The following is a 24,636-nucleotide window of genomic DNA, read 5'->3' on the forward strand; positions in this document are numbered from 1 at the left end:
GGCCCGCCCTTGGTCCAGGCTGTGTCCCACACGCGTCCTGTGCCACGGGGGGAGAGGCAGCGCTTTATGCGCTATGGACACGCCTCCCCCTCACTCGCTGTAGCTGTTGTGACTAAGATGCACCCTGGGAGTTGTAGTCCTCTCCTAGTGTCATGGCCGTGACAGTGGGGCAGGAAACGGCAAATCCCTGGGATCCTCGTCCCACCAGGGAACCCCAACAGCAACAGGCAGGGCCAGCAATAGCCACACGGACCAACGAACAGTGTCAGGTAAAGAAAAAGTGTGATTCAAGTTCCCTTTTGAGTAACTTTTGGCTAGTCACACAATCCGAGTGTTATGTTACTCAAAAGTCTAGACTTCGCCTGAAACAGAGGGTAGAACCAAGCATACAAGTAAATGTTACTACTAAAAAAAAGAAGCCAACCACCGGAACAGCAACATTCTTTTATAAGATATAATGAAGGAAGAGACTTTAAATAAAAACCGTAGGGAATAATTTTTATTAAATATTTCAATTACTTAAAAATATAAATAAATATAACTTGATGTAAACATCAATTTGTAAAAAATAAAACATGTATTAAAGGCGTAAAGTATTTTAAAAACCTTTTTTAATTTAAAAATAATTTAAGTTTAAATGTTATTAAAATAAAAATACATGAATTCTAGTTACTTCAGTAGATCAATTTTAATATTTAACAATGCACAATAAAAAATATTTATAATTTTTTCATGCAGCGCAATGCAGCAAGCCGCTTTGCGAAAGGGCACAAAGGCACTGTATTTATCATTATACAACTCATTCCTGTCCATTCCTAGCACTGGCGCACTGTCAGCCGCCTTGCACCATGGTGCAAGGGTGCCTGCATTGTAGGCAGGATTGTTTTTGTACAGGAAGAGACATCTGCACAGAAAGAATCTTGAGAGGCATTTTACACTTAATCTGTACGTAGAAAGAAGAAAAAACTAAAAAATAATATATTTTGCCTCGTTAGGCCACACAAGGGGTGGCACAGCATTTGGACGCATGAACAGGTCTACTACTGAAGCTAAATCTTGGAATGGGCCAAAATCCATGGGTGGGTGCGTGGGAACACCCATGCTCCACCTGTGGAACACCTCCCTGGTGCAGAGTAACGCAAGGCAGCGATTTCACTGCCTTGTGTTACTCTAGATTTACCAATCCATGCAGGAACACACAAGTTGGCCTTATGTGGCCTGAAAATTCTCACTTGTGTCTTGTGTCCCCCTTGCGCCACATAAGGTATGTCTGCCTGTGCAACTGAATGACAGAGCAGAACTGAAAAAAGGTAACCACCTTTAAGAGGCCCACTTTTATTCAGATGCATAACACATGTGAGAATACGTATACAAGTAGACATATATCTCAGTCACGAGAGCACGAAGACCTTAAAACTTCACAGCTAGTACTTCCCATTTGAGTACAGAAAAACATGAGAGAAGCACTGAAAGAAGCAAGAGAAGTGCAGAAAGAGGCTGGAGAAGTGCAGAAAAAAGCAAAAAGGGTGCAGAAAGAGGCTAGAGCGGCGGAGAAAGAGGCAAGAGAAGTGCAGAAAGAAGCAACAGAGGTGCAGAAAGAGGCAAGGGAAAAGCTGAAAGAGGCAAGGGAGGTTCAGAAACAGGCAGGAGAGGTGCCGAGAGAGGGACCAGGGGTGCAGAAAGAGACAAGAGAGGTAGAAAAGAGGGACAAGGGTACAGAAAGAGGCACGAGGGGTATAGAAAGAGACAAGGGAGGTACAGAAAGAGGCAAGAGAGTTGAAGAAACATGCAAGAGAAGTGCAGCGAGAGGCAACAGAAGTGCTGAAAGAAGCAACAGAGGTGTAGAAAGAAACAAGAGAAGTAATGAAAGAGACAAGAGAGTTGCAGAAAGAAACAAGAGAGCTGCACAAAAAAGCACGAGAAGTGCAGAAAGAGGCAAGTTAGGTGCAGAAAGAGGCAAGAGAAGTACAGAAAGAGGGAAGAGTGGTGCAGAAAGAGGCAAGAGATGTGCTGAAAGAAGCAACAGAGGAGTAGAAAGAAGCAAGAGAAGTAATGAAAGAGACAACAGTGTTGCAGAAACAATAGAGTTATAGAAAAAAACAGGAGAAGTGCAGAAAGAGGCAAGTGAGGTGCAGAAACAGGCAGGAGAGGTACAGAAAGAGGGAACAGGGGTGCAGAAAGAGACAGGAGAGGTACAGAAATGGGGGAGAGGGTGCAGAAAGAGGCAAGAGGTATGCGGAAAGAGGCAAGTGAGATGCAGAAAGAGGCAAGAGAGGTGCAGAAACAGGCAAGAGAAGTGCAGTAAGAGGCAAGAGAAGTGCTGAAAGAAGTAACAGAGGTTTAGAAAGAATCCAGAGAAGTAATGAAAGGGACAAGAGAGTTACAGAAAGAAACAAGAGAGGTGCAGAAAAAAGCAAGAGAAGTGCTGAGAGACAAGTGAGGTGCAGAAAGAGGCAAGAGAAGTGCAGAACGATTGAAGAGAGGTGCAGAAAGAGGCAATTTAAGTGCAAAAAATGGCAAGAGGGATGCAGAAAGAGGCAGAAAAAGTGCAGAAAGAAGCAACAAAGGTGCAGAAGGGGGCTGGAGAACTGCAGAAAGAAGCAAGAGAGGTGCAGTAAGAGGCAAGAGAACTGCAGAAAGATGCAAGAGCGGTTCAGAAAGAGGCAAGAGTGATGCATAAAGTACCAAGAAAGGCGCTGAAAAAAGAAAGAGAAGTGCAGAAAGCACAAAAGAAAGAGACGTGAAGAAAAAGCCAAAAGGGGTGCAGAAAGAGGCAATAGAGGTGCACAAAGAGGGAAGAAGGGTGCAGAAAGAGGAGAGAGGGGTACAGAAAGAAGCAAGAGAGGTGCAGAAAGAAGCAAAAGAAGTACAGGAAGAAGCAACAGAAGAGCAGAAAGAGGTAAGAGAAGTACAGAAAGAGGCAAGAGAGGTGCAGAAACAGGAAGGACAGGTACAGGAAGAGGGAACGGGGTGCAGAAAGAGGCAAGAGAGGTACAGATAGAGGGAAGAGTGGTGCAGAAATAGGCAGCAGGGGTGTAGAAAGAGCTAAGGGAGGTCGATAAACAGGCCAGCGAGGTGCAGAAACAGGCGAGGGAAGTGCAGAAAGAGGCAAGTGAGGTGCAGGAAGAGGCAAGAGAAGTGCAGAAAGAGGCAAGAGAGGTGAATAAAGAGGCAAGTGAGATGCAGAAACTGGCAAGAGTAATGCAGAAAGAGGCAAGAGGGGTGCAGAATGAGTGGAGAAAGTTGGACAAAGAGGGAAGAAGGGTGCAGAAAGAGGCAAGACGGGTGCGGAAAGAAGCAAGAGAGGTGCAGAAAGAAGCAACAGCGAGGTCCACAAAGAGGCCAGAGAGGTGCAGAAACAAGCAAGGGAAGTTCAGAAAGAGGCCAGTGAGGTGCAGAAAGAGGCAAAAGAAGTGCTGAAAGAGGCAAGAGATGTGCAGAAAGAGGCAAGTGAGGTGCAGAAAATGGCAAGAGTGATGCAGAAAGATGCAACTGAAGTGCAGAAAGAAACAACAGAGATGCAGAAGGAGGCAATAGAACTGCAGAAGGAGGCAAGAGAGGTGCAGAAAGAGGGGTTCAGAAAGAGGCAAGAGTGGAGCAGCAAGAAGCAAGATATGTGTAGAAAAAAGCAAGAAAAGTGCAGAAAGAACCAACTGAAGTGCAGAAAACGGCAAGAGGGGTGCTGAAAGAGGCAAGAGAGGTACACAAAGAGGGAAGAAGGGTGTAGAAAGAGGCAAGAGGGGTTTAGAAAGAAGCAAGAGGTGCAGAAAGAAGCAAACAAAAGGCAGAAAGAAGCAACAGAGATGTTGAAAAAGGTAAGATAAGTAAATAAAGAGGGACAAGAGGTGCAGAAACTGGCAGAAGAGGTGCAGAGGGAGGCAATAGAAGTGCAAAAAGAGGCAAGAGGGGTGTAGAAAGATGCAAGTGATGTGCAGAAAATAGCAAGAGTGATGCAGAAACAGGCAAGAGAAGCACAGAAAGAAGCAACAGTGGTGCATAAGGAGGCAAGAGCACTGCAGAAAGAGGCAAGAGTGGTGCAGGAAGAGGGGTGCAGAAAGAGGTAAGAGCGGTGCAGAAAAAAGCAATAGGAGAACGGAGGTGCAGAAAGAGGCAAGAGGGTTGCAGAAAGAGTCAAGAGGGATGCACAAAGAGGTAAGAGAGTTGAGAAAGAGGCAAGAGAGGTACGGAAACAAACAGGGGAGGTGCAGAAAGAGGAACAGGGGTGCACAAAGAGGCAAGAGAGGTACAGAAAGAGGAAGAGGGCTGCAGAAATAGGCAAGAGGGGTATAGCAAGAGGTAAGGGAGATGCAGAAAGAGAGAATAGAGATGCAGAAACAGGCAAGAGAAGTGAAGAGAGAGGAAAGAGAATTGCTGAAAGAAGCAACAGAGGTGTAGAAAGAAGCAAGTGAAGTGACGAAAGAGACAAGACAAGTGAATGCTGTAACAGGCAATAGGGGTGCAAAATGAGGCAAGTGAAGTGCAGAAAGAGGCAAGAGAGGTTCAGTCGCCTCGCATGCAGACTCCTATGCCAATATTCTGACGGCACCTGGGGGCTCAAAACTGCCTTCCCGAGCCCCGACTCTCCCTGCGCCTTCCAGAAGGCAATTTGTGCTGATATTCATGCCCTTTTTTTAGATCGTCCGCAGGGCCTGGGACGGAGCCGGTCAGAATCACGTCCAATCAGCTATGATGGTTGGCCACACCCCCATTTATATGTTTTTGTCAGAGAGTACAGCGTATTCAATTTTCTTGGTTCTGTGCATGAATGACTCATCTAGCTGAGGTTTTTTCCTTTAGAATCTGGGACTTGTAGTCCAGAATATATAATGGTACAAACATGACTACAACTACCAAAATGAGAGAAAAAAGGATAAAGAGAAGGTGAGAGAAAATGTAGTTATTGTAATTGATTAATTAAAATTGTTACAAAAACATAATAAAATAATAGTTCACCAATTGCAGGGAATAGTTATTTAGCACATACAATGTAAGATTTATATTGTCATGTGTAAAAAAATGTAAAGAAGGATTCTAAACATTTTGTGTAGCGACAAAGTTCAGAAATCTATTCGGTTTTAAAAAGATTGACAGCTAGACAATTTGTCAAAAAGATGGCCAATGCAGCTGGTCAATATGTTTTCAAGCATGATCTTTTTTATGCATATTTATCTCTCTGAATGGCCCTTTGGACAACAGAATAAATTAGTGGGCAAGGGACGCATTTTCACAAAGCCTGCTTGTGGATTTGCATAAGATTTCAAACGTCAGGTGAGTCTGTATTCTTTGATTGGCAACATCATTCTTATAATTTTCTGTCTTGTTCATGTTTGGAACTGCTCAAATAAATAATAGTGGGTGTTCCGCAAGTAAAAAGAGTCCATTATTAGAAAAGATAATTTCTTTTAGATTCCTCAATCATGACTTCAGCAGGGATCAGCAAAGTTATTTGAGTTTTGATTGCCTTTTGTTAGATTCTCTGGGGCTTATTTATGAGCCCATCCAACATTTTTGCACTGCTGTTGTGACGCAGTGCTGGCATAAACAATGCACCACATTGCACCATGTTTACAAAGTGACGCATTTAGGCAGATGTCTCACCTTGTAAACCTCTGCGCCTCATTATACCTGCGTCAGGTATAATGTATGCAGGGCGGTCATTTCCCTGCAAGAAAGCCTTGTTGAAGTGGTGCATTGAAATCTACAAGATTTCAATGCACCACTTCCAGGACACCATTGCATCAAAACCTTACGCCTGCCTCATGGCAGGTAGAAGGGTGATGCAGTGCATTAAGGATAGACCTCCTCCAAAATGTTGCTGGAGTTGTGTCATGCTTGCGAAACAACTTTAGCAACGCCTGACTTTTGCGCCGACAGATAACTCAGGATACCTGATGTATCTATCTTTCCTTACAACATGGAGTGTGTACTTCATATACGGAGCATCCATCATGTCGCAAGGAGAGCGCAGTGAAACCTGTTGCATTGCTGTTTTGTCTCAGCAATGCAACCGTTTTCAGAAATGAGGCCCTCTGTCTATATGCTGCTTGATGATATGTTTCAAAGTGCCTGCATAGAATTGATTATTAGATGACAGCAGTACCTTAAGAAATATGCGTTGCAGGCCAGGTCCTGTCATAGGAGTCCGAGTTCAGTGCGACCTTGAGCTCTGGAAGAGCTCTTCATGAAAATGAAACAATTTTCTATGTGGCCATAAGTCAGGGCTGGGAAAGTTTGGATCTATAGGAAAGATAATAATCACATGAAAAATTCACACATCAAGGTCATTCTAAATATATTTATGTTCTGGAAGGCATTAAAAACGTGGGAGCATATTTACAAGCCCTTTCCCATTTTAAAATTGATGCCCCGGAGACACAAGGGGCTTGTACATAAGCCCCTTGGCTATTTCCTAACTAAAGAATCACTCATACCCAGTCAAAAGATCAGGGCTTGATCCATCACCGTTTTTTAGCTCACTGCACCATCCCAGTTCAGAACCTGGCCATATGCAAATTAGTCTGACCCTGGCCCAGTGCATCATGGGAACAGGGCAGACCAAACTACCAAGCCAATTCTTTACTGGAAAGGAAACAAGCTTCCGGGGACCGGTTTCTGGCATTTCAGCCGTCTTCGGCCCGGCTTGCTTGAATCCTGATGGTGCAGTTGATTTTTTGAATCGTTTTGGCCACCACAAGTGTGGAAGGGTATGCTCAGATGTGAGTCCCTTGCTCACTGCACCATCAGGATTCAAACAAGCCGGGCCGAAGACGGCTGTAATGCCAGAAACCAGTCCCCGGAAGCTTGTTTCCTTTCCAGTAAAGAATTGGCTTGGTAGTTTGGTCTGCCCTGTTCCCATGATGCACTGGGCCAGGGTCAGAATAATTTGCATGTAGCCAGGTTCTGAACTGGGATGGTGCAGTGAGCTAAAAAACAGTGATGGATCAAGCCCTGATCTTTTGACTGGGTAGGAGTGTTCTGCTTAATTCAGATACTCTGTCCATCACCACCCCCCTTTTTTTAATCGTTTTGGCCACCACAAGTGTGGAAGGGTATGCTCAGATGTGAGTCCCTTGCTCACTGCACCATCAGGATTCAAGCAAAGCCGGGCCGAAGATGGCTGTAATGCCAGAAACCGGTCCCCGGAAGCTTGTTTCGTTTCCAGTAAAGAATTGGCTTGGTAGTTTGGTCTGCCCTGTTCCCATGATGCACTGGGCCAGGGTCAGAATAATTTGCATGTAGCCAGGTTCTGAACTGGGATGGTGCAGTGAGCTAAAAAACAGTGATGGATCAAGCCCTGATCTTTTGACTGGGTAGGAGTGTTCTGCTTAATTCAGATACTCTGTCCATCACCACCCACCTTTTTTTAATCGTTTTAGCCACCACAAGCGTGGAAGGGTATGCTCAGATGTGAGTCCCTTGCTCACTGCACCATCAGGATTCAAGCAAGCCGGGCCGAAGACGGCTGTAATGCCAGAAACCGGTCCCCGGAAGCTTGTTTCCTTTCCAGTAAAGAATTGGCTTGGTAGTTTGGTCTGCCCTGTTCCCATGATGCACTGGGCCAGGGTCAGACTAATTTGCATGTAGCCAGGTTCTGAACTGGGATGGTGCAGTGAGCTAAAAAACGGTGATGGATCAAGCCCTGATCTTTTGACTGGGTAGGAGTGTTCTGCTTAATTCAGATACTCTGTCCATCACCACCCCCCTTTTTTTAATCGTTTTGGCCACCACAAGTGTGGAAGGGTATGCTCAGATGTGAGTCCCTTGCTCACTGCACCATCAGGATTCAAGCAAGTCGGGCCGAAGACAGCTGTAATGCAGAAACCAGTCCCCGGAAGCTTGTTTCCTTTCCAGTAAAGAATTGGCTTGGTAGTTTGGTCTGCCCTGTTCCCATGATGCACTGGACCAGGGTCAGACTAATTTGCATGTAGCCAGGTTCTGAACTGGGATGGTGCAGTGAGCTAAAAAACGGTGAAGGATCAAGCCCTGATCTTTTGACTGGGTAGGAGTGTTCTGCTTAATTCAGATACTCTGTCCATCACCACCCCCCTTTTTTGAATCGTTTTGGCCACCACAAATGTGGAAGGGTATGCTCAGATGTGAGTCCCTTGCTCACTGCACCATCAGGATTCAAGCAAGCCGGGCCAAAGACAGCTGTAATGCCAGAAACCGGTCCCTGGAAGCTTGTTTCCTTTCCAGTAAAGAATTGGCTTGGTATTTTGGTCTGCCCTGTTCCCATGATGCACTGGGCCAGGGTCAGACTAATTTGCATGTAGCCAGGTTCTGAACTGGGATGGTGCAGTGAGCTAAAAAACGGTGATGGATCAAGCCCTGATCTTTTGACTGGGTAGGAGTGTTCTGCTTAATTCAGATACTCTGTCCATCACCACCCTCCTTTTTTGAATCATTTTGGCCACCACAAGTGTGGTAGGGTATGCTCAGATGTGAGTCCCTTGCTCACTGCACCATCAGGATTCAAGCAAGCCGGGCCGAAGACAGCTGTAATGCCAGAAACCGGTCCCCGGAAGCTTGTTTCCTTTCCAGTAAAGAATTGGCTTGGTAGTTTGGTCTGCCCTGTTCCCATGATGCACTGGGCCAGGGTCAGACTAATTTGCATGTAGCCTGTTTCTGAACTGGGATGGTGCAGTGAGCTAAAAAACGGTGATGGATCAAGCCCTGATCTTTTGACTGGGTAGGAGTTTTCTGCTTAATTCAGATACTCTGTCAATCCCCACCCCCCTTTTTTTAATCGTTTTGGCCACCACAAGTGTGGAAGGGTATGCTCAGATGTGAGTCCCTTGCTCACTGCCCCATCAGGATTCAAGCAAGCCGGGCCGAAGACGGCTGTAATGCCAGAAACCGGTCCCCGGAAGCTTGTTTCCTTTCCAGTAAAGAATTGGCTTGGTAGTTTGGTCTGCCCTGTTCCCATGATGCACTGGGCCAGGGTCAGACTAATTTACATGTAGCCAGGTTCTGAACTGGGATGGTGCAGTGAGCTAAAAAACGGTGATGGATCAAGCCCTGATCTTTTGACTGGGTAGGAGTGTTCTGCTTAATGCAGATACTCTGTCCATCACCACTCCCCTTTTTTTAATCGTTTTGGCCACCACAAGTGTGGAAGGGTATGCTCAGATGTGAGTCCCTTGCTCACTGCACCATCAGGATTCAAGCAAGCCGGGCCGAAGACGGCTGTAATGCAGAAACCGGTCCCCGGAAGCTTGTTTCCTTTCCAGTAAAGAATTGGCTTGGTAGTTTGGTCTGCCCTTTTCCCATTATGCACTGGGCCAGGGTCAGACTAATTTGCATGTAGCCAGGTTCTGAACTGGGATGGTGCAGTGAGCTAAAAAAACGGTGAATGATCAAGCCCTGATCTTTTGACTGGGTAGGAGTGTTCTGCTTAATTCAGATACTCTGACCATCACCACCCCCCTTTTTTTAATCGTTTTGGCCACCACAAATGTGGAAGGGTATGCTCAGATGTGAGTCCCTTGCTCACTGCACCATCAGGATTCAAGCAAGCCGGGCCAAAGACAGCTGTAATGCCAGAAACCGGTCCCCGGAAGCTTGTTTCCTTTCCAGTAAAGAATTGGCTTGGTATTTTGGTCTGCCCTGTTCCCATGATGCACTGGGCCAGGGTCAGACTAATTTGCATGTAGCCAGGTTCTGAACTGGGATGGTGCAGTGAGCTAAAAAACGGTGATGGATCAATCCCTGATCTTTTGACTGGGTAGGAGTGTTCTGCTTAATTCAGATACTCTGTCCATCACCACCCCCCTTTTTTGAATCGTTTTGGCCACCACAAGTGTGGTAGGGTATGCTCAGATGTGAGTCCCTTGCTCACTGCACCATCAGGATTCAAACAAGCCGGGCCGAAGACAGCTGTAATGCCAGAAACCGGTCCCCGGAAGCTTGTTTCCTTTCCAGTAAAGAATTGGCTTGGTAGTTTGGTCTGCCCTGTTCCCATGATGCACTGGGCCAGGGTCAGACTAATTTGCATGTAGCCAGGTTCTGAACTGGGATGGTGCAGTGAGCTAAAAAACGGTGATGGATCAAGCCCTGATCTTTTGACTGGGTAGGAGTGTTCTGCTTAATTCAGATACTCTGTCCATCCCCACCCCCCTTTTTTTAATCGTTTTGGCCACCACAAGTGTGGAAGGGTACGCTCAGATGTGAGTCCCTTGCTCACTGCACCATCAGGATTCAAGCAAGCCGGGCCGAAGACGGCTGTAATACCAGAAACCGGTCCCCGGAAGCTTGTTTCCTTTCCAGTAAAGAATTGGCTTGGTAGTTTGGTCTGCCCTGTTCCCATTATGCACTGGGCCAGGGTCAGACTAATTTACATGTAGCCAGGTTCTGAACTGGGATGGTGCAGTGAGCTAAAAAACGGTGATGGATCAATCCCTGATCTTTTGACTGGGTAGGAGTGTTCTGCTTAATTCAGATACTCTGTCCATCACCACCCCCCTTTTTTGAATCGTTTTGGCCACCACAAGTGTGGTAGGGTATGCTCAGATGTGAGTCCCTTGCTCACTGCAGCATCAGGATTCAAACAAGCCGGGCCGAAGACAGCTGTAATGCCAGAAACCGGTCCCCGGAAGCTTGTTTCCTTTCCAGTAAAGAATTGGCTTGGTAGTTTGGTCTGCCCTGTTCCCATGATGCACTGGGCCAGGGTCAGACTAATTTGCATGTAGCCAGGTTCTGAACTGGGATGGTGCAGTGAGCTAAAAAACGGTGATGGATCAAGCCCTGAGCTTTTGACTGGGTAGGAGTGTTCTGCTTAATTCAGATACTCTGTCCATCCCCACCCCCCTTTTTTGAATCGTTTTGGCCACCACAAGTGTGGAAGGGTATGCTCAGATGTGAGTCCCTTGCTCACTGCACCATCAGGATTCAAGCAAGCCGGGCCGAAGACGGCTGTAATGCCAGAAACCGGTCCCCGGAAGCTTGTTTCCTTTCCAGTAAAGAATTGGCTTGGTAGTTTGGTCTGCCCTGTTCCCATTATGCACTGGGCCAGGGTCAGACTAATTTACATGTAGCCAGGTTCTGAACTGGGATGGTGCAGTGAGCTAAAAAACGGTGATGGATCAAGCCCTGATCTTTTGACTGGGTAGGAGTGTTCTGCTTAATTCAGATACTCTGTCCATCCCCACCCCCCTTTTTTTAATCGTTTTGGCCACCACAAGTGTGGAAGGGTATGCTCAGATGTGAGTCCCTTGCTCACTGCACCATCAGGATTCAAGCAAGCCGGGCCGAAGACGGTTGTAATGCCAGAAACCGGTCCCCGGAAGCTTGTTTCCTTTCCAGTAAAGAATTGGCTTGGTAGTTTGGTCTGCCCTGTTCCCATGATGCACTGGGCCAGGGTCAGACTAATTTACATGTAGCCAGGTTCTGAACTGGGATGGTGCAGTGAGCTAAAAAACGGTGATGGATCAAGCCCTGATCTTTTGACTGGGTAGGAGTGTTCTGCTTAATTCAGATACTCTGTCCATCACCACCCCCCTTTTTTAAATCATTTTGCGAATCGCAGCGTTTGCGACAAAAAAAACGGATGATACATCTGCCCCAATGTTTTGTCTGTAATTATCTGTGAAAATCAGTAACAACAGAATACTGGGAGCACTATTCATTAAGTATGTTACTAACCGTCTTGTGCTTGGACCACCAACGGTTGCCTTTACTTTAATCTGTGTAATGTATTAAGTAATTGCTTGTTGATTTATGCATTTTCCTAACGGGGCACTTCTCACGACTCCCTCTGTTTGTGATCTATAATGAGGATCGCTCTTGTATTGGTTCAATTTGAACTTTGACATCGTGGATAATCATTTGAAGGTCACCACAAAACACACATTATTTTCTAAGTAAAAATGAGGGTAAAGTGTTAGCAGGATGAAGGCCAATCTGAGTATGTCTTTCACATACCTTCTTCATAATTTACAATATAGTGCATTAGTCCAGGGTTCAGCGAACCACACACCGACAGAAAGGCAGATCTACCCTTAAACTCACTCCATGTGATGCCACTTCGCAAGATGTCATCCATTGGCCCAAAGGAATGAGATGTTACTTCTACCACCAGTGGCATTTTGCTAAATTGGTGGCCACGGGAAAAGACTTGGAGGTGAACAGTGCCACGCACTGAGAATTGTGCATGCACTGCAGCAGAGCCATTATTCTTTGGTGAGATTTCCAGTTATGCACACACACAGTTTTCCTAGGGTAAATTTTGTGGCCTTGGTGAATAAATAATTTTTGCAGATCCTCCATAATATGTTTTTGATTGTTTGTTCGCTCTGCACCTATCATGGCACCTTTTAAGACATGTTACTTGGATCAACTGTACTAATATATGGACATTCACATATTGAGTACCATAGAGCTTAGTCCAGAATTCATTTAAATAACACAGTTTTACAATTATGGGCAGTTTTCAGGGAGTTAGGTGTTCCCCCACAGCTATTACAGGCAATAATTAGGCTCCATAATGGAAACTTTGCCCAGGTTAGGTGTGGGAGGGATGGGGCACTGTCATCTAGGTTTCCAGTTGTCAGGGGGGTAAGACAGGGTTGCGTCTTAGCACCGACCCTGTTCTGTCTCTTCGTCAACGGTGTAATATCTTACCTTGACAATGTCAGCAACAACAACGCCCCCAGGCTGGCAGGCAGGAGGGTTCCGGCAATTATGTTTGCCGATGATACTCTCCTGCTTTCCAAATCCCCGATGGGAATCCAACGGATACTGGATGGGTTTGGGAACTTCTGCAGGGCGCATGGCCTGAGATCAATGCAGAAAAAAACAAATTCATGGTATTCAATCCCTCGGCAACAACTAGGCCCAATCCAACCCTGGGATCGGATAGGCTGGAAAGGGTTAGAACGTTCCAGTACTTGGGGGTAACTTTACATGAAAATCTATCCTGGGGTCCACAGATAGTAAGATCCCGCCTAAAGTTATCGCATATGGTGGGGGCAATTCTGAAGGTTTCGAATTCCTCAACCTTCAAGCCAGTTAGTCCAGCCTTGGAGATGTACATAACTCAAGCTAGAGCAGCCTCATCATATGGTGGTGAGCTGTGGGGTCATAACGTCGGGACAGAACTTGTCAAGGTGGAGACCAACTTCCTTAGACGTTTGCTGGCTCTACCACAAGGTACACCTCTGCTACCACTGAGACTAGATCTGGGGCTCCCTTCAATAGGGGATGAATTAGCCCTAAAGCCACTGAGGTTCTGGCATAGGCTCTGGTCTACTACTGAACTCTCCCACTACAGGCAAGATCTGAAGCACGTCCTGAGCTTTAACTGGTTCGACAGAATCCCATGGCTGGCATACGTAAAACGAGAATTTTATCGATTGGGCCTGGCTGATCTGTGGGATTATCCAGAAAGAGGCTGTCTCGGGGTGTCCCGCCAAATGCTCACCAAGATTTTGACGGAGTGTGTGCTCGTGTGTGCTCCGAAAATCGGCACCCGCACTGAACAATTTCTGGCCACCAAAAGTTCATTTAAGTTCGAAGGATTTATGGACATTATTTTCCCTATTACTGCAAGGAAACTTTTTATCCAATGGAGGTTTGGTACACTGCCCCTCAAAGACTTCACAAGTAAATGGTCAACATCGGACGATAAAACCTGTCCTGGGTGCAGCATGAATGTGGAGGACGAACTACATGTGCTGTTTTTTTGCCCTGCCTACAGTAGACCAAGAAAGTACTGGCTAGTGCCTCTGTGTAGGAATCTAGGCTTTAGAAATTGTTTACAATCATACAGAATTCTAAAGACAAGCACCCTGCACTATATTGTTTTTGCTCTAGCTAAGTATTTAATGGCTATGTGGCAGATAAGAAAAAAAACACTGAAAGGGTAACTTTTAACTTTTAATCATGAAATGAACTGTAGTGAATTGTACCTTGAATTTCCCGGATTTTTACATGCATTGAATTAAGTAGTCTTTGCTTCCTTGCACTGTTTTTATATTGTATGTTCGCATGTGGTTTTACATGTCTTTTATTGTATCTTTTATGGTCTCGAATGGCCAAAATAAAGAATTTTTGGATTGGATTGGATTGGATTTAAATAACACAGTACAGTGAAATTGACTTGAGAAAAAAAACAGTCTACTGCTTTACAGCACAAACATATACACTGTACACAGGAGGGATGTGATAGCTCCCAAGTTTGGATGGATGTCCTTCAGTCACCAAACTCTGAGGGGCCCATTACGATGTCGGTCGGACAGGCATATGACGGACTCCATAGCGGGATGGAATCCGCCCGACTTTAAGTCAGAGGTTCTACCTGCTGAATTAGGAAACATCCATTTTTCCATTACAACTCGTGCGGCAGCCAGAAAAGGCCACAGCCCATGCTGTAACTGAAAACTGGATGTTTTCAAACATGCATAGCATGTGTCAGGAACCATTCTGTGCCTGCCACATGGTGCATGGATGTTGAGGGGGGGGCACAGCCCCTATAGCAAAGGCCCAGAGGGGACAGGGGCCTTGTAGGGGCCCCTGAATACCTTACTGTGGAAAAGATACAATAATCAGGAAGACACCTGTAATGTAAGTAGACACCTTTATTCTGGTCATCCGCTCTCCTCTGACAAACACAATCCCCAACATTCCAACATGAACTCACTGCACGTTTCAAGTGGCAGGAAATGAGGGGGGGAGGAGCATACCAAAAGGAAAAGAAGGGAGGTGAAACATGGCGGGGAATAGGTTACAACACATCTCCCCACAAAAGGAGGGATGAACAAAACAGCATGAGTCTGTGGACTGAAACAGTTACACTAATCAGCATTTAGAAGTCTGTCCCACTCCAAGTCTGTCCATTCTCAAGGCGTACCACATTTCTGCCTATATTACTTAATCGTTGAGGAATAGAATTTGCTGTGCACAGCCTGGACATGGGTAGGTTTCCTTACCATAACCGAATTGTTGATTCTGAGGTTATGTCCTTTTACCCCATGTCTTTGGTCATACCAACTTTTGTAATTAGCTTTGGTGCTTGGCTCTCTCCCTCTTAGTGCCACAAAAGGGGAAATTCTTGTGATGAGATCAGGCGCGGTGTGGCAAGTCCATGTGCATTCTCTGAGAGAATCGTCTATATTGTGGCCGTTAGTGATGGCTAGTTGTAAATGTTCTTTTATCATGCTGTTTGTTCTTTCCGCTAATCCATTGGCTTTTGTTCAGTATAGTGAAGTTTTCTCACGCTTGATGTTTAAGAACTGCTGGTATACCTTCATTTGAAAAGACAGATTTTAGAAATGTGACGAGACTGCTAGTTGTTGTCGTTGATGTGAATCCAACATTTACCCAGTGTGAGGTGTAGTCAACCTAGACGAACATAAATCTCTTTTGGGATCCCAATGTTTCCATAGGGCCAATTATGTCCATGGCCAGTTTCGTCCATGGCACTGTGGGTACCTCCACTAGAGTCAAGGGAACTTTTCATAGGATCTTCGTTTTGTCACTTCTTGCACAGACGATGCATACTTTGACTTTCACTTCCACCATTGAGTCCATCTTGGGGAACCAGAAATTGTTCCTCACTGTTTTTTGTGATGCTTCTCCCTAAGTGTCCTTCATGGTCCAGGTCTAATATTTTGTTGCTGAGATCAGAAGGTGGGACTATTTTCTTATTGCAATGCACTTTATCGTCATTGATGGTTAATTTGTGTCTTACTTTGCAAAAATCTTTCATATCTTCACCACTTCACTGCATCTTTCTGGCCAACCATTGACTATTAACTTTTTAAGAGAGTTCAGTTTACTGTCCATTCTCATCCCTTCCTCCCATTCCTCCTTGCTGAGGGACGGTAATTGGATGGCTTGGATGGGAGCATCCAAAAGATCTTCGTGATGGTTAGTGTTAAGGGGAGATCTCGATAAGTAATCTTCTACCACATTTTCTTGTCCTGGCAAGTACTCAATTCTAAAGCAATAGTTCTCTAGACCCAGAACCCACTTGGCTATCCTTGGAGAATAGCAATGACTTGTTTAGGTGAAAACATGAATGTTAAGGGTTTCTGGTCCGTGCAGACACTGACCTTGGTTACCCATAGAAAGGATTTAAAATGGTTAATGTCCCAATAGTACGCCAGGACTTCCCTCTCAATTACAGAGTAGTTACGTTCCATCTGACTCAAGGCTTGAGATGTGAAGGCTATGATGGTCTCGCCACCTTCCCCTTTTTGTGATAATGTTGCCCCTAGGCCTTTGTTGGAAGCATCAGTGCTTAGTATAGTTTTCTTCCTGTAGTCAAAACGTCCTAGGGTTGGTGACTCAATGGTTTCTTGCTTCATATTTTTTACCATTTCCCAGTGCATCTCCTCCCATTTAAATTCCTGTTTTTTTTTTCAACAGCTCTTGTAATCCATCGCATTTCTTTGAAAACTGAGGAACAAACTTGGCCATATACTCAATAAGGCCTAAAAAGAACGTGAGTTCCTCCTTGTTAGTGGGGTACAGGGCATCGCTTATGGGTTGAATCACACTATGTTTTGGTCTTAAACCATCTTGTGAGATGATATGTCCCAGATAGTCTACTGCATTCACCTTTATTTTGCATTTGTCACGCTTCACCGTAAACCCTGTCTCTGATAGACTTTTGCACACAGTTTTGAAAACAGAATCATGTTCTTCCGCAGATATCCCATAAATCAATATGTCATCATGGAAACACATAGTGTTTGGGATTCCACTAAGCACTTGCTGCATCATCGTTTGGAAAACTGTGGCAGCTGAAGCAAGTCCAAATGGCATCCCAATGAACATATACGGGCCAAAGGGGGAAGAAAACGCCGTTAGGGGTCTTCACTCAGGGTATAGTTCTACTTGATGTTATGACATGGACAAATCGATGACAGACAAGAACTTAGCTTTCCCCATGGTGCTCAACATTTCATTAATATTGGGGAGGGGAAATCTCTCTACCCAAATGTTATCGTTAAGAGGGGGAAGAGAACGCAGTTAGGGGTCTTCACTCAGGGTGTAGTTCTACTTGATGTTATGCCATGGACAAATCGATGACAGACAAGAACTTAGCTTTCCCCATGGTGCTCAACATTTCATTAATATTGGGGAGGGCAAATCTCTCGACCCAAATGTTATAGTTAAGACTGCGCAAGCCAATACAGATGCCTTCCCCATTAGCCTTGGAAGCTATGACTATGGGTGCCAACAATTCATATGAGTCTATGGGTTGTATTACACCCAAATGACACAACCTGTCTAGCTCATTCTTAAGGGGCAGTCTCATTAGAAGGGGAACAGGACGGGTTTTGTGGACCACTGGTTTTGCTCCTTGTTTGACTTTTATTTTGTGTTGAAAGCTTCTCAAAAGTCCCAGTTCATCTGTGAAAAACTCAGAAATTCATCACATAGTGTCTTGCCCCAATCAGAATCCAAAAAATGTAAATTGATACTTGTATAGCGCACTACTCCCCAGCAAGGGTCTAAAGGCGCTTGTACGAATACCGCTGTGGAACCCATCCTGGCTTTCCCTGTGAGGTGTCCACTCCTGGGAACCCCCAAGGTGGAGGCCAGGCATCCTTAGCGTTGTGGGGGCCGTTGTGGAGATTAAGCAAGCTATTGCCCAGAGTTGCAGAGTGGGAATCCATGATTGGAATAGGCCCCGAGGCGAGAATTATCAGGTCTGTGGAATTTTTGAGCCCAAGACCCGCCGAGGCGGGGAATTGAACCCTGGTCCCGGGCTAGACCTCTGCATCAGGGTCTGCCGCTCTAACCATTGAGCCACACTTCTCCACTTCTTCCACCTGAATAACTTGATCTCTATTGTTGGGGTCGAGTATAATTCCCAATTCCTTCTGGTGTTGCCAACCTAGAAGATTGGACCCTACTCTTACCAGATACACTTTACCTACAGTGGACCTTCCTTTAAAATGTATTTGGGCTTCCATCATACCTACCAGGGGAATGGGATCTTTGGTGTAGCCTTTGGGAGAAATGACAGGTTTTGTGATTTCGGCACTTTAATCTCCCAAAAATCTTTTATTGTCCTCAATATTTAACAAGGTAAAGGGTGAACAAGAGTCTGCAAACATTTCTACGGTTTTGTTATTGAGTGGCACTTTACATTTGGGGTATCCTAGTCTGGTATAACTGCTTACACTTTTCACTGGAAATACACATTTCTGGGGTTGTGCGCTCTCAACATTTACTGTTTTGACTTGGCTGTTGTTTCCATCCCTACAAATTCTGGCTAAATGGCCTCTCCTGTTGCATTTCTTTCAAATGACGCTACGGGCAGAACAGTGAGGGCTGTTTGCCAAATGGTTATTGCTACCACATATGTAGCATTTTAGTTCAGGGTGTTCTCTCATAGGTTTTTTGTAGGGTTCCCCTTTATTTTTTACTTTAAAAATATTACTGTTTGAATCTTTCACGTGTACAGGGGCAACTACCTCTTCAGTTACTTTCATTTCTTTCAAATATTTAGCCGTGTGTTGAACAGCTGGAGCTAGGGAACTTGCTACTTCCAGGGTAGGGTTTTTGGCTAATAATTGTTCCTGTATCTGACTGCTACTTGTGTATCTGGCTAATTGATCTCTTATCAGGGAGTCGTTGAGTTGCCAAAGTTACACAGTTGAGTGAGACCTCTTAAAACTGCTGAATAACACTTGACAAATTCATTCTTTCCTTGCACACGGTTGAAGAACTTGTGGCGCTCTAGAACAACATTTATTACTTTGATCTCTCAAAAATCCATTGTGCTTTGCACACGTGGGTTCGGATCCCATCCTCGTTGCCATCATGGAAAAGATACAATAATCATGATGACGCCAGTAATGTAAGTAGACACCTTTATTCTGGTCATCCACTCTCCTCTGACAAACACAATCCCCAACTTTCTAACATGAACTCCCTGAACGTTCCAAGTGACAGGAAAGGGGGTGGAGGATGAGCATATCAAAAGGAAAAGAAGGGAGGTGAAACATGGCGGGGAATAGGTTACAACACTTTCCATCTGCTTTTCAATGGCTTTGGATCGCCATAGACAGGCAGACAGAAAGAGAAATCATAATCCCTATGGTGGTGGCTGAACAGGCAATGCCCCTATTTTTGGGATTACGGTCTCACCGCAGCTCCGATATATACTTTGAGCCCGTTGGAACAGCAATAGTCATTCTCTCCCCAGTTCATAATCCGGTGGTCGAATCGCATCGATAGATGTCAGTGGACCCACCACCGAACATCAGAATGAGGGCCTAATTAACATATTTTGCCTGTTACTGAATCACACTGATTTCTGTTTACTCTTTTTCACAAAAATATCATAAAAATTGTATGTGAGTGTTTGTGCACACTCCTGTGATTCAGGACCTACAAAGTACTACATTTCTAGTTTATTGGTCATTAGCAAAATAATAACTATTAGTAGGCCAAATGTAGTTTCTGGCTAACTCTACATTTTATTTCGTTTTTCAGAGAAAAAAAGACCTGCATCAAGGTGACTTCAAACATTAAAAGAATGAAGGAAGTGCTCTTCTTTGCCTGGAGCGGCGTCTTATTTTTCGTCTCCACCAGGACTCACTTCAGCCTTGGGTGGACCAGTAAAAAATGTGTGCTCGCTGAGCATGCCACATACCTGGACAGACTGCCAGATTGTTATTCATGGCCTTCATTTCAAAACAAAACCTTATTTGCTAGGTGCGGTAATATCGCTGCTTTACCAGAAGATCTATCTGATGTTCCTAGAGATATCCTGGCTATGTGTGTTACTGGAAGTGTATCAACCATTCACAGGAATGCACTCTGTAGATTCCAGGCGCTACAGTATTTGTATTTGGAGGTTGAAGTTCAAACTGTGCTCCCAGGAGCGTTCCACGGACTGCCACACCTTCAAAACCTCACCATTTTATATGATCCCTTATCTTTCCAATGCAAAAACATATCATTTGCACAAGATGTATTTCTCAATTTGACATCCTTAAAAACTCTAACCTTGAATAACATCTGTATTAATCATATTGGACAGGTGGATCTGCCACCTTCTGTTCAGCTTCAGGAACTCTCTCTACAGTATGATAACATTAATGACTTCTCCATGGTGTTCAGTGTCTTCAGGGGAATGCAATCAGTTCACCGACTAGACCTACGCAACAACTACATTGAGATCGTTCAGATGAAACTTGGGTTCAAGCAATGGGATAACATTCCAGCGATCTTTGAGCTGGATCTATCAGAAAATCCTGTCAGTAAACTTAGCCCAGATGCTTTTAGTAGGATGGGGCTTCGCTCGCTGATTCTTAGCCCTCCGCCCCTGCTGTTAAATGATCTTTTGCATTGTGGAGCTGGCACATTAGACAATTTGTTTCTTAGGTTTGTGAAGAAGGAAACTCCATCTACCATTAACATGTGTTACATTGCATCCAGATTTAAACTAGTGTCCTTTGCTGTTACCTATAGTGACCTTGAGCAGTTGTCAGGAGAGGGCTTGTCCGAGTGTGGGTCTTTGGAAACCTTGGATCTCAGTAGCAATAATCTTAAATATCTTGCAAACGATATTTTATACAAGATTCCTCATCTGAGAGTTTTAATTCTCTCTCAAAATACTGACCTTAAACTAGATCTGTGTCCTCTTTCATATGAAAAATTGCATTTCTATTCTGGACTACAGGTTCTGCACTTTTCATTCAACAATGTAAGCTCTATCAAAAACAAACAATTTGCCTGCATGGCTCATTTACTTGTGCTGGATCTCAATTCAAATAGGATCGAAACAATTGAACCTCTGGGATTCTTTGGATTGCTCCACCTAAAGCATCTGGATTTGCATGACAACAACCTCAAGCTTCTAGATAGTCTCATTTTGCAACCTGTGCCCAACTTGCTGACCTTGGATATTAAAGGAAATTCCTTCAAAAAACTTGAAGGGGATCAATGGGGAGAGCTAAAGTCCCTCAAAGAGTTCACACTGGACACAAACATCATGTATCTTATACCTGAGAATTTCCCTCATTTAACTGTTTTAACATGGACATTAAGTGATTATATACATATCAAAAGTAAAAGTGACATATCACTCTCTTCTGTGAAAATAGTGACTTTGATTGGCCTTTATATCAATATCGATACGCCCAAAGGACTTCTCTTCCAAAACACCACAGAACTTTTTATAGCTTTTAATGCTGGTATCATATCTATGTACCAACCGATCTCTTTTTACCAGATGTGCCCCATTGTAGAGAAACTGTTTTATAGTCATTTTATTGGTGCAGGATATTACAGTGAATTAAATTTCTCTAATTTAATCTATTTGAAATATTTAGAAGTATGGAATTTGTATTCAGCTATGTACAACTCCACTTATAACCCTGAATTTCTATTTCAGAATTTGCCAAGTTTACAATGTCTTATTCTGGAGAATTCTGGGCTTAAATACCTAACTTTTGGCATGTTCCAAAGTATGATCTCGCTTCGTGTTTTTGTAACTCGTAATGATGCTTTTGCAACACTGGATAATGGTGTTCAGCGATTATTTCCGAAGCTGAAATATTGGTATTTAGAAGATGTAACCTTCCCATGCAATTGCGACAATACATGGTTTTACACTTGGGCTGCCAGTACACCACAGACCTTTGTCACCAATTTCAGCAATTTGATTTGCATTCAGGAGCGTACAAAGCTTAACTTTTTGATTTTTTTACATGAAAGCTGTGAGCAAGAAATAGAGTTTATGTTATTCCTTTTGACATCCATATTTCTTCTTTTTTTCACATCTGTCACATTACTATACAAAACATGCAGCTCTCATTTCTTGAGTTTGATGTATATATTCTATGCATGGCTGAACCGAATAAGGGGAAGAAAAGGCAAGCCTGTAAAATATGAGTTTGATGCTTTTGTGTCCTACAGCAGCAGTGACCAAGGCTGGATTTTGCAGCATCTCATTCCGAACCTGGAGGAGAAAGGGCCACCATTCTTTAAACTGTGCCTACACAACAGGGATTTTGAGGTGGGGAAAGACATTGTGGATAACATAGCAGACAGTATTTACAGGAGCAGGAAGACCATCTGTGTGATCAGCCACAATTATCTGAGGAGTGAATGGTGCTCTCTGGAGATGCGAATGGCGACCTATCGGCTGCTTGCAGAGCAGGAGGATGTCCTCATCCTGGTCTTCTTGGAGCATGTTTCAAAGTACCAGCTGTCTGCCTATCACAGGCTGGCCAAGATGGTGAAGAAAAAAACATACATAGCATGGCCTGATGGAAATGAGGACAAGCAGATGGTGTTTTGGGAGAATATGAGGAAGGCCATTGAGAAGACTAAAGTTGAAGACATAGTGAATTGTTAACAAGTACAGTACACCCTCCCCCAGTGAGTTAGGGGATGGGTACAGCAATTGGTTTGACTTTAATCATTCGCAATCCTGGCACTTGATTAGGGATTGTTGAATTGGGTAGACTGCTTACTCTATGATACAGAATAGACAATACTAACCTTGGCTCAGGGTTAGCAAAGATTAGACAGTAAGAAATACATGCCTACATTGTGTCCTATGACATTTTTTCAGCCTTTTGAACAATCCGGACTCTACCTCTGTTATGTGCGGAGGCCTGCTAACCAGGCCGCAGCTGAATTTTCCTCTACTACACTGCGAGGCGTCAAATATTCTTATCAGTACTCTAGAAGCTGTCCCTAACACACAAGGCCACCCCTGCCTGCTCCACAGAGTACGATGGTATTTGTGTCTGGAGCAAGGATAATTTTCTCCACTGCCATAAATATTTCACAGGGTCTTTGTCTGCCACACTCAGTGCTGATAACCTACTATCTAGGGGCTAGTTTAACAAAGGTAAACTTACTCTTTAGAGTAAGTGTATAATTGTTGCAATTCACAAAGGAATTTAAGGAGTGGTATCCTTACGACTGTGTGTCTTCTTATGTGAGGAGTCTTCACCGCGTGGTCAATTTGTGGATGAGGAGCCTTGTGCCCTCTCTACGGCTGTATCCGAGTAGGGCCCAGTTACCTACCTTGCGTTTGTGCTACTCTAGGGTGCCATTTTATTCTTCACCACTGTTCTGATGGGTTCAATTTACCTCATGCAACAATAGGGTCAAAACGTCGACATTGATTTTCAAACCTGAATTGAATACAGAGATCCTTATGAATGGTGTATTAGGATTCAGTTACCAGCAGTTCTTAACTATGAACTTTTGACTTTGAGCAGAAGATTGGTCTTCCAAACAGGCATATTACATTAGCTAATTTGAGGTGCTTTAGCCATTGTTGTTAATAGTCTAAAAGTATTCTGTGACAACCATTACTCTTTTTATCCTTATCACTTTGCGCATGAGTACTTCTATGAACACTTTTCAATGCACTCTTTTATCCAACCGTGATACGAACTTCTTATCATATGTATGCATTGCTCGAAACTTTCTGAAAAATATAAATTGGATTAATTTTTGAAAATCCCATGTGTGATATTTTTTGTCCTCTCTCTCGCCATTATTGCAATTCATGGTTTTATATCGTATTTTTACTATTAAGCAATTGCCAGTAGTACCACACTGTTGCATGTACCATTTCACTGGGCCATAACTCCTAGGCCTGCGGGCACAAAGCAGGCTGCCTACTCGTTTGTCAATGTAGAAAGAAAAACTGGAAAAGCCCAATATTTTGCCCTCCTTTGCTTGGGTCCTCTTCCCTGTGCAGCAAATGTGACCTTTGCCCTTATGTAAGTAATGAAAGTGTACCCCAAATCCCTTTTTCTACTAATACAGCCATACTTTTGGAGCAGCGACCCTTCATAACTCTGGCCAGAGGTGCTGCACCTGCTGCACTAATTGTAGTGGTAGACCTTAAAAATAATGAGCCCCCATATCTCCCATCCATCCTCAAGGCATCCATTGGGCGAGCTGTCCCTGTCCATGTGTAAATGAAAGCATTAGCCACCACATAGTGCCCCCCCTTCTGAGCCATCGCTTCAGCACTATTCTTAGATCTTTCTCTTTTCCTCTTTCACTTGGGATATTACTCTGACGTCTCAGGGGCCGACAGTCTCCAGACTCTGGCTGTGAGAGCTGCCCTGGTGGTCTCCTCCTTGCCATCGTCCACCTCCACTCATCTGAAAGAACCTCTGGACATAGGTTCAAGTGGAAGGGATCTATCAGGACTGACGTCCATTCTTTTGACATTTTACAAAAACGGTATATTTTTTGTTATAAAACAACAGTCCCCTAATGGTTAACGAGGACCTTGAAATATCTCTGGGTGAAAATGAAGGCACAGTAGATGAGAGTGTTTGGGGGTCTCTTTTGCTGTGTAAACTGTAGGCAGCGTTTTTAGGCCCCGAAGCAAGTCTGACTACACGGTTTAACAAGGATTTAACCGGAGACAGGGCAGGCATTTAAATACCTATAGGCAGGTTGTTTCCATATTCCAGTCTTGATAGGATGATTTCTTGAAATCATCATGTAGAAAAAGTCCACTTGTAGAAGATTTTTTTTTTAAATGTTAAGGGGTGAAGAGTTGACCTAGCAGATTTCATGTGGACTCAATGTGAGATCACATTGACCTGTATGGGTCTAACCAGAATACCAGCAATTTGATCACAGGGATAACATTTGTGGTAAAGTGTTCATTGGGAATATGTGATAGTCACG

At 44.2% G+C, this 24,636-nt stretch overlaps 1 protein-coding gene across 2 annotated transcripts in view; it reads left to right on the forward strand.

Annotated features, from left to right (window-relative positions):
- Positions 1-23,422, forward strand: part of LOC144770372 (toll-like receptor 12) — a 108,591-nt gene extending 85,169 nt beyond the window's left edge. For both annotated transcript variants that reach the window (XM_078654842.1, XM_078654841.1), the window contains one exon: positions 19,450-23,422. In XM_078654842.1, coding sequence (XP_078510968.1) covers positions 19,493-22,321 — 2,829 coding nt within the window. In that variant the 5' untranslated portion in view covers positions 19,450-19,492 and the 3' untranslated portion in view covers positions 22,322-23,422. The remainder of the gene's footprint in view (positions 1-19,449) is intronic.
- The last annotated feature ends 1,214 nt before the right edge of the window (positions 23,423-24,636 follow it).

The sequence above is a fragment of the Lissotriton helveticus genome, chromosome 7, assembly GCF_964261635.1.
Source record: "Lissotriton helveticus chromosome 7, aLisHel1.1, whole genome shotgun sequence".
NCBI lineage: Eukaryota > Metazoa > Chordata > Amphibia > Caudata > Salamandridae > Lissotriton > Lissotriton helveticus.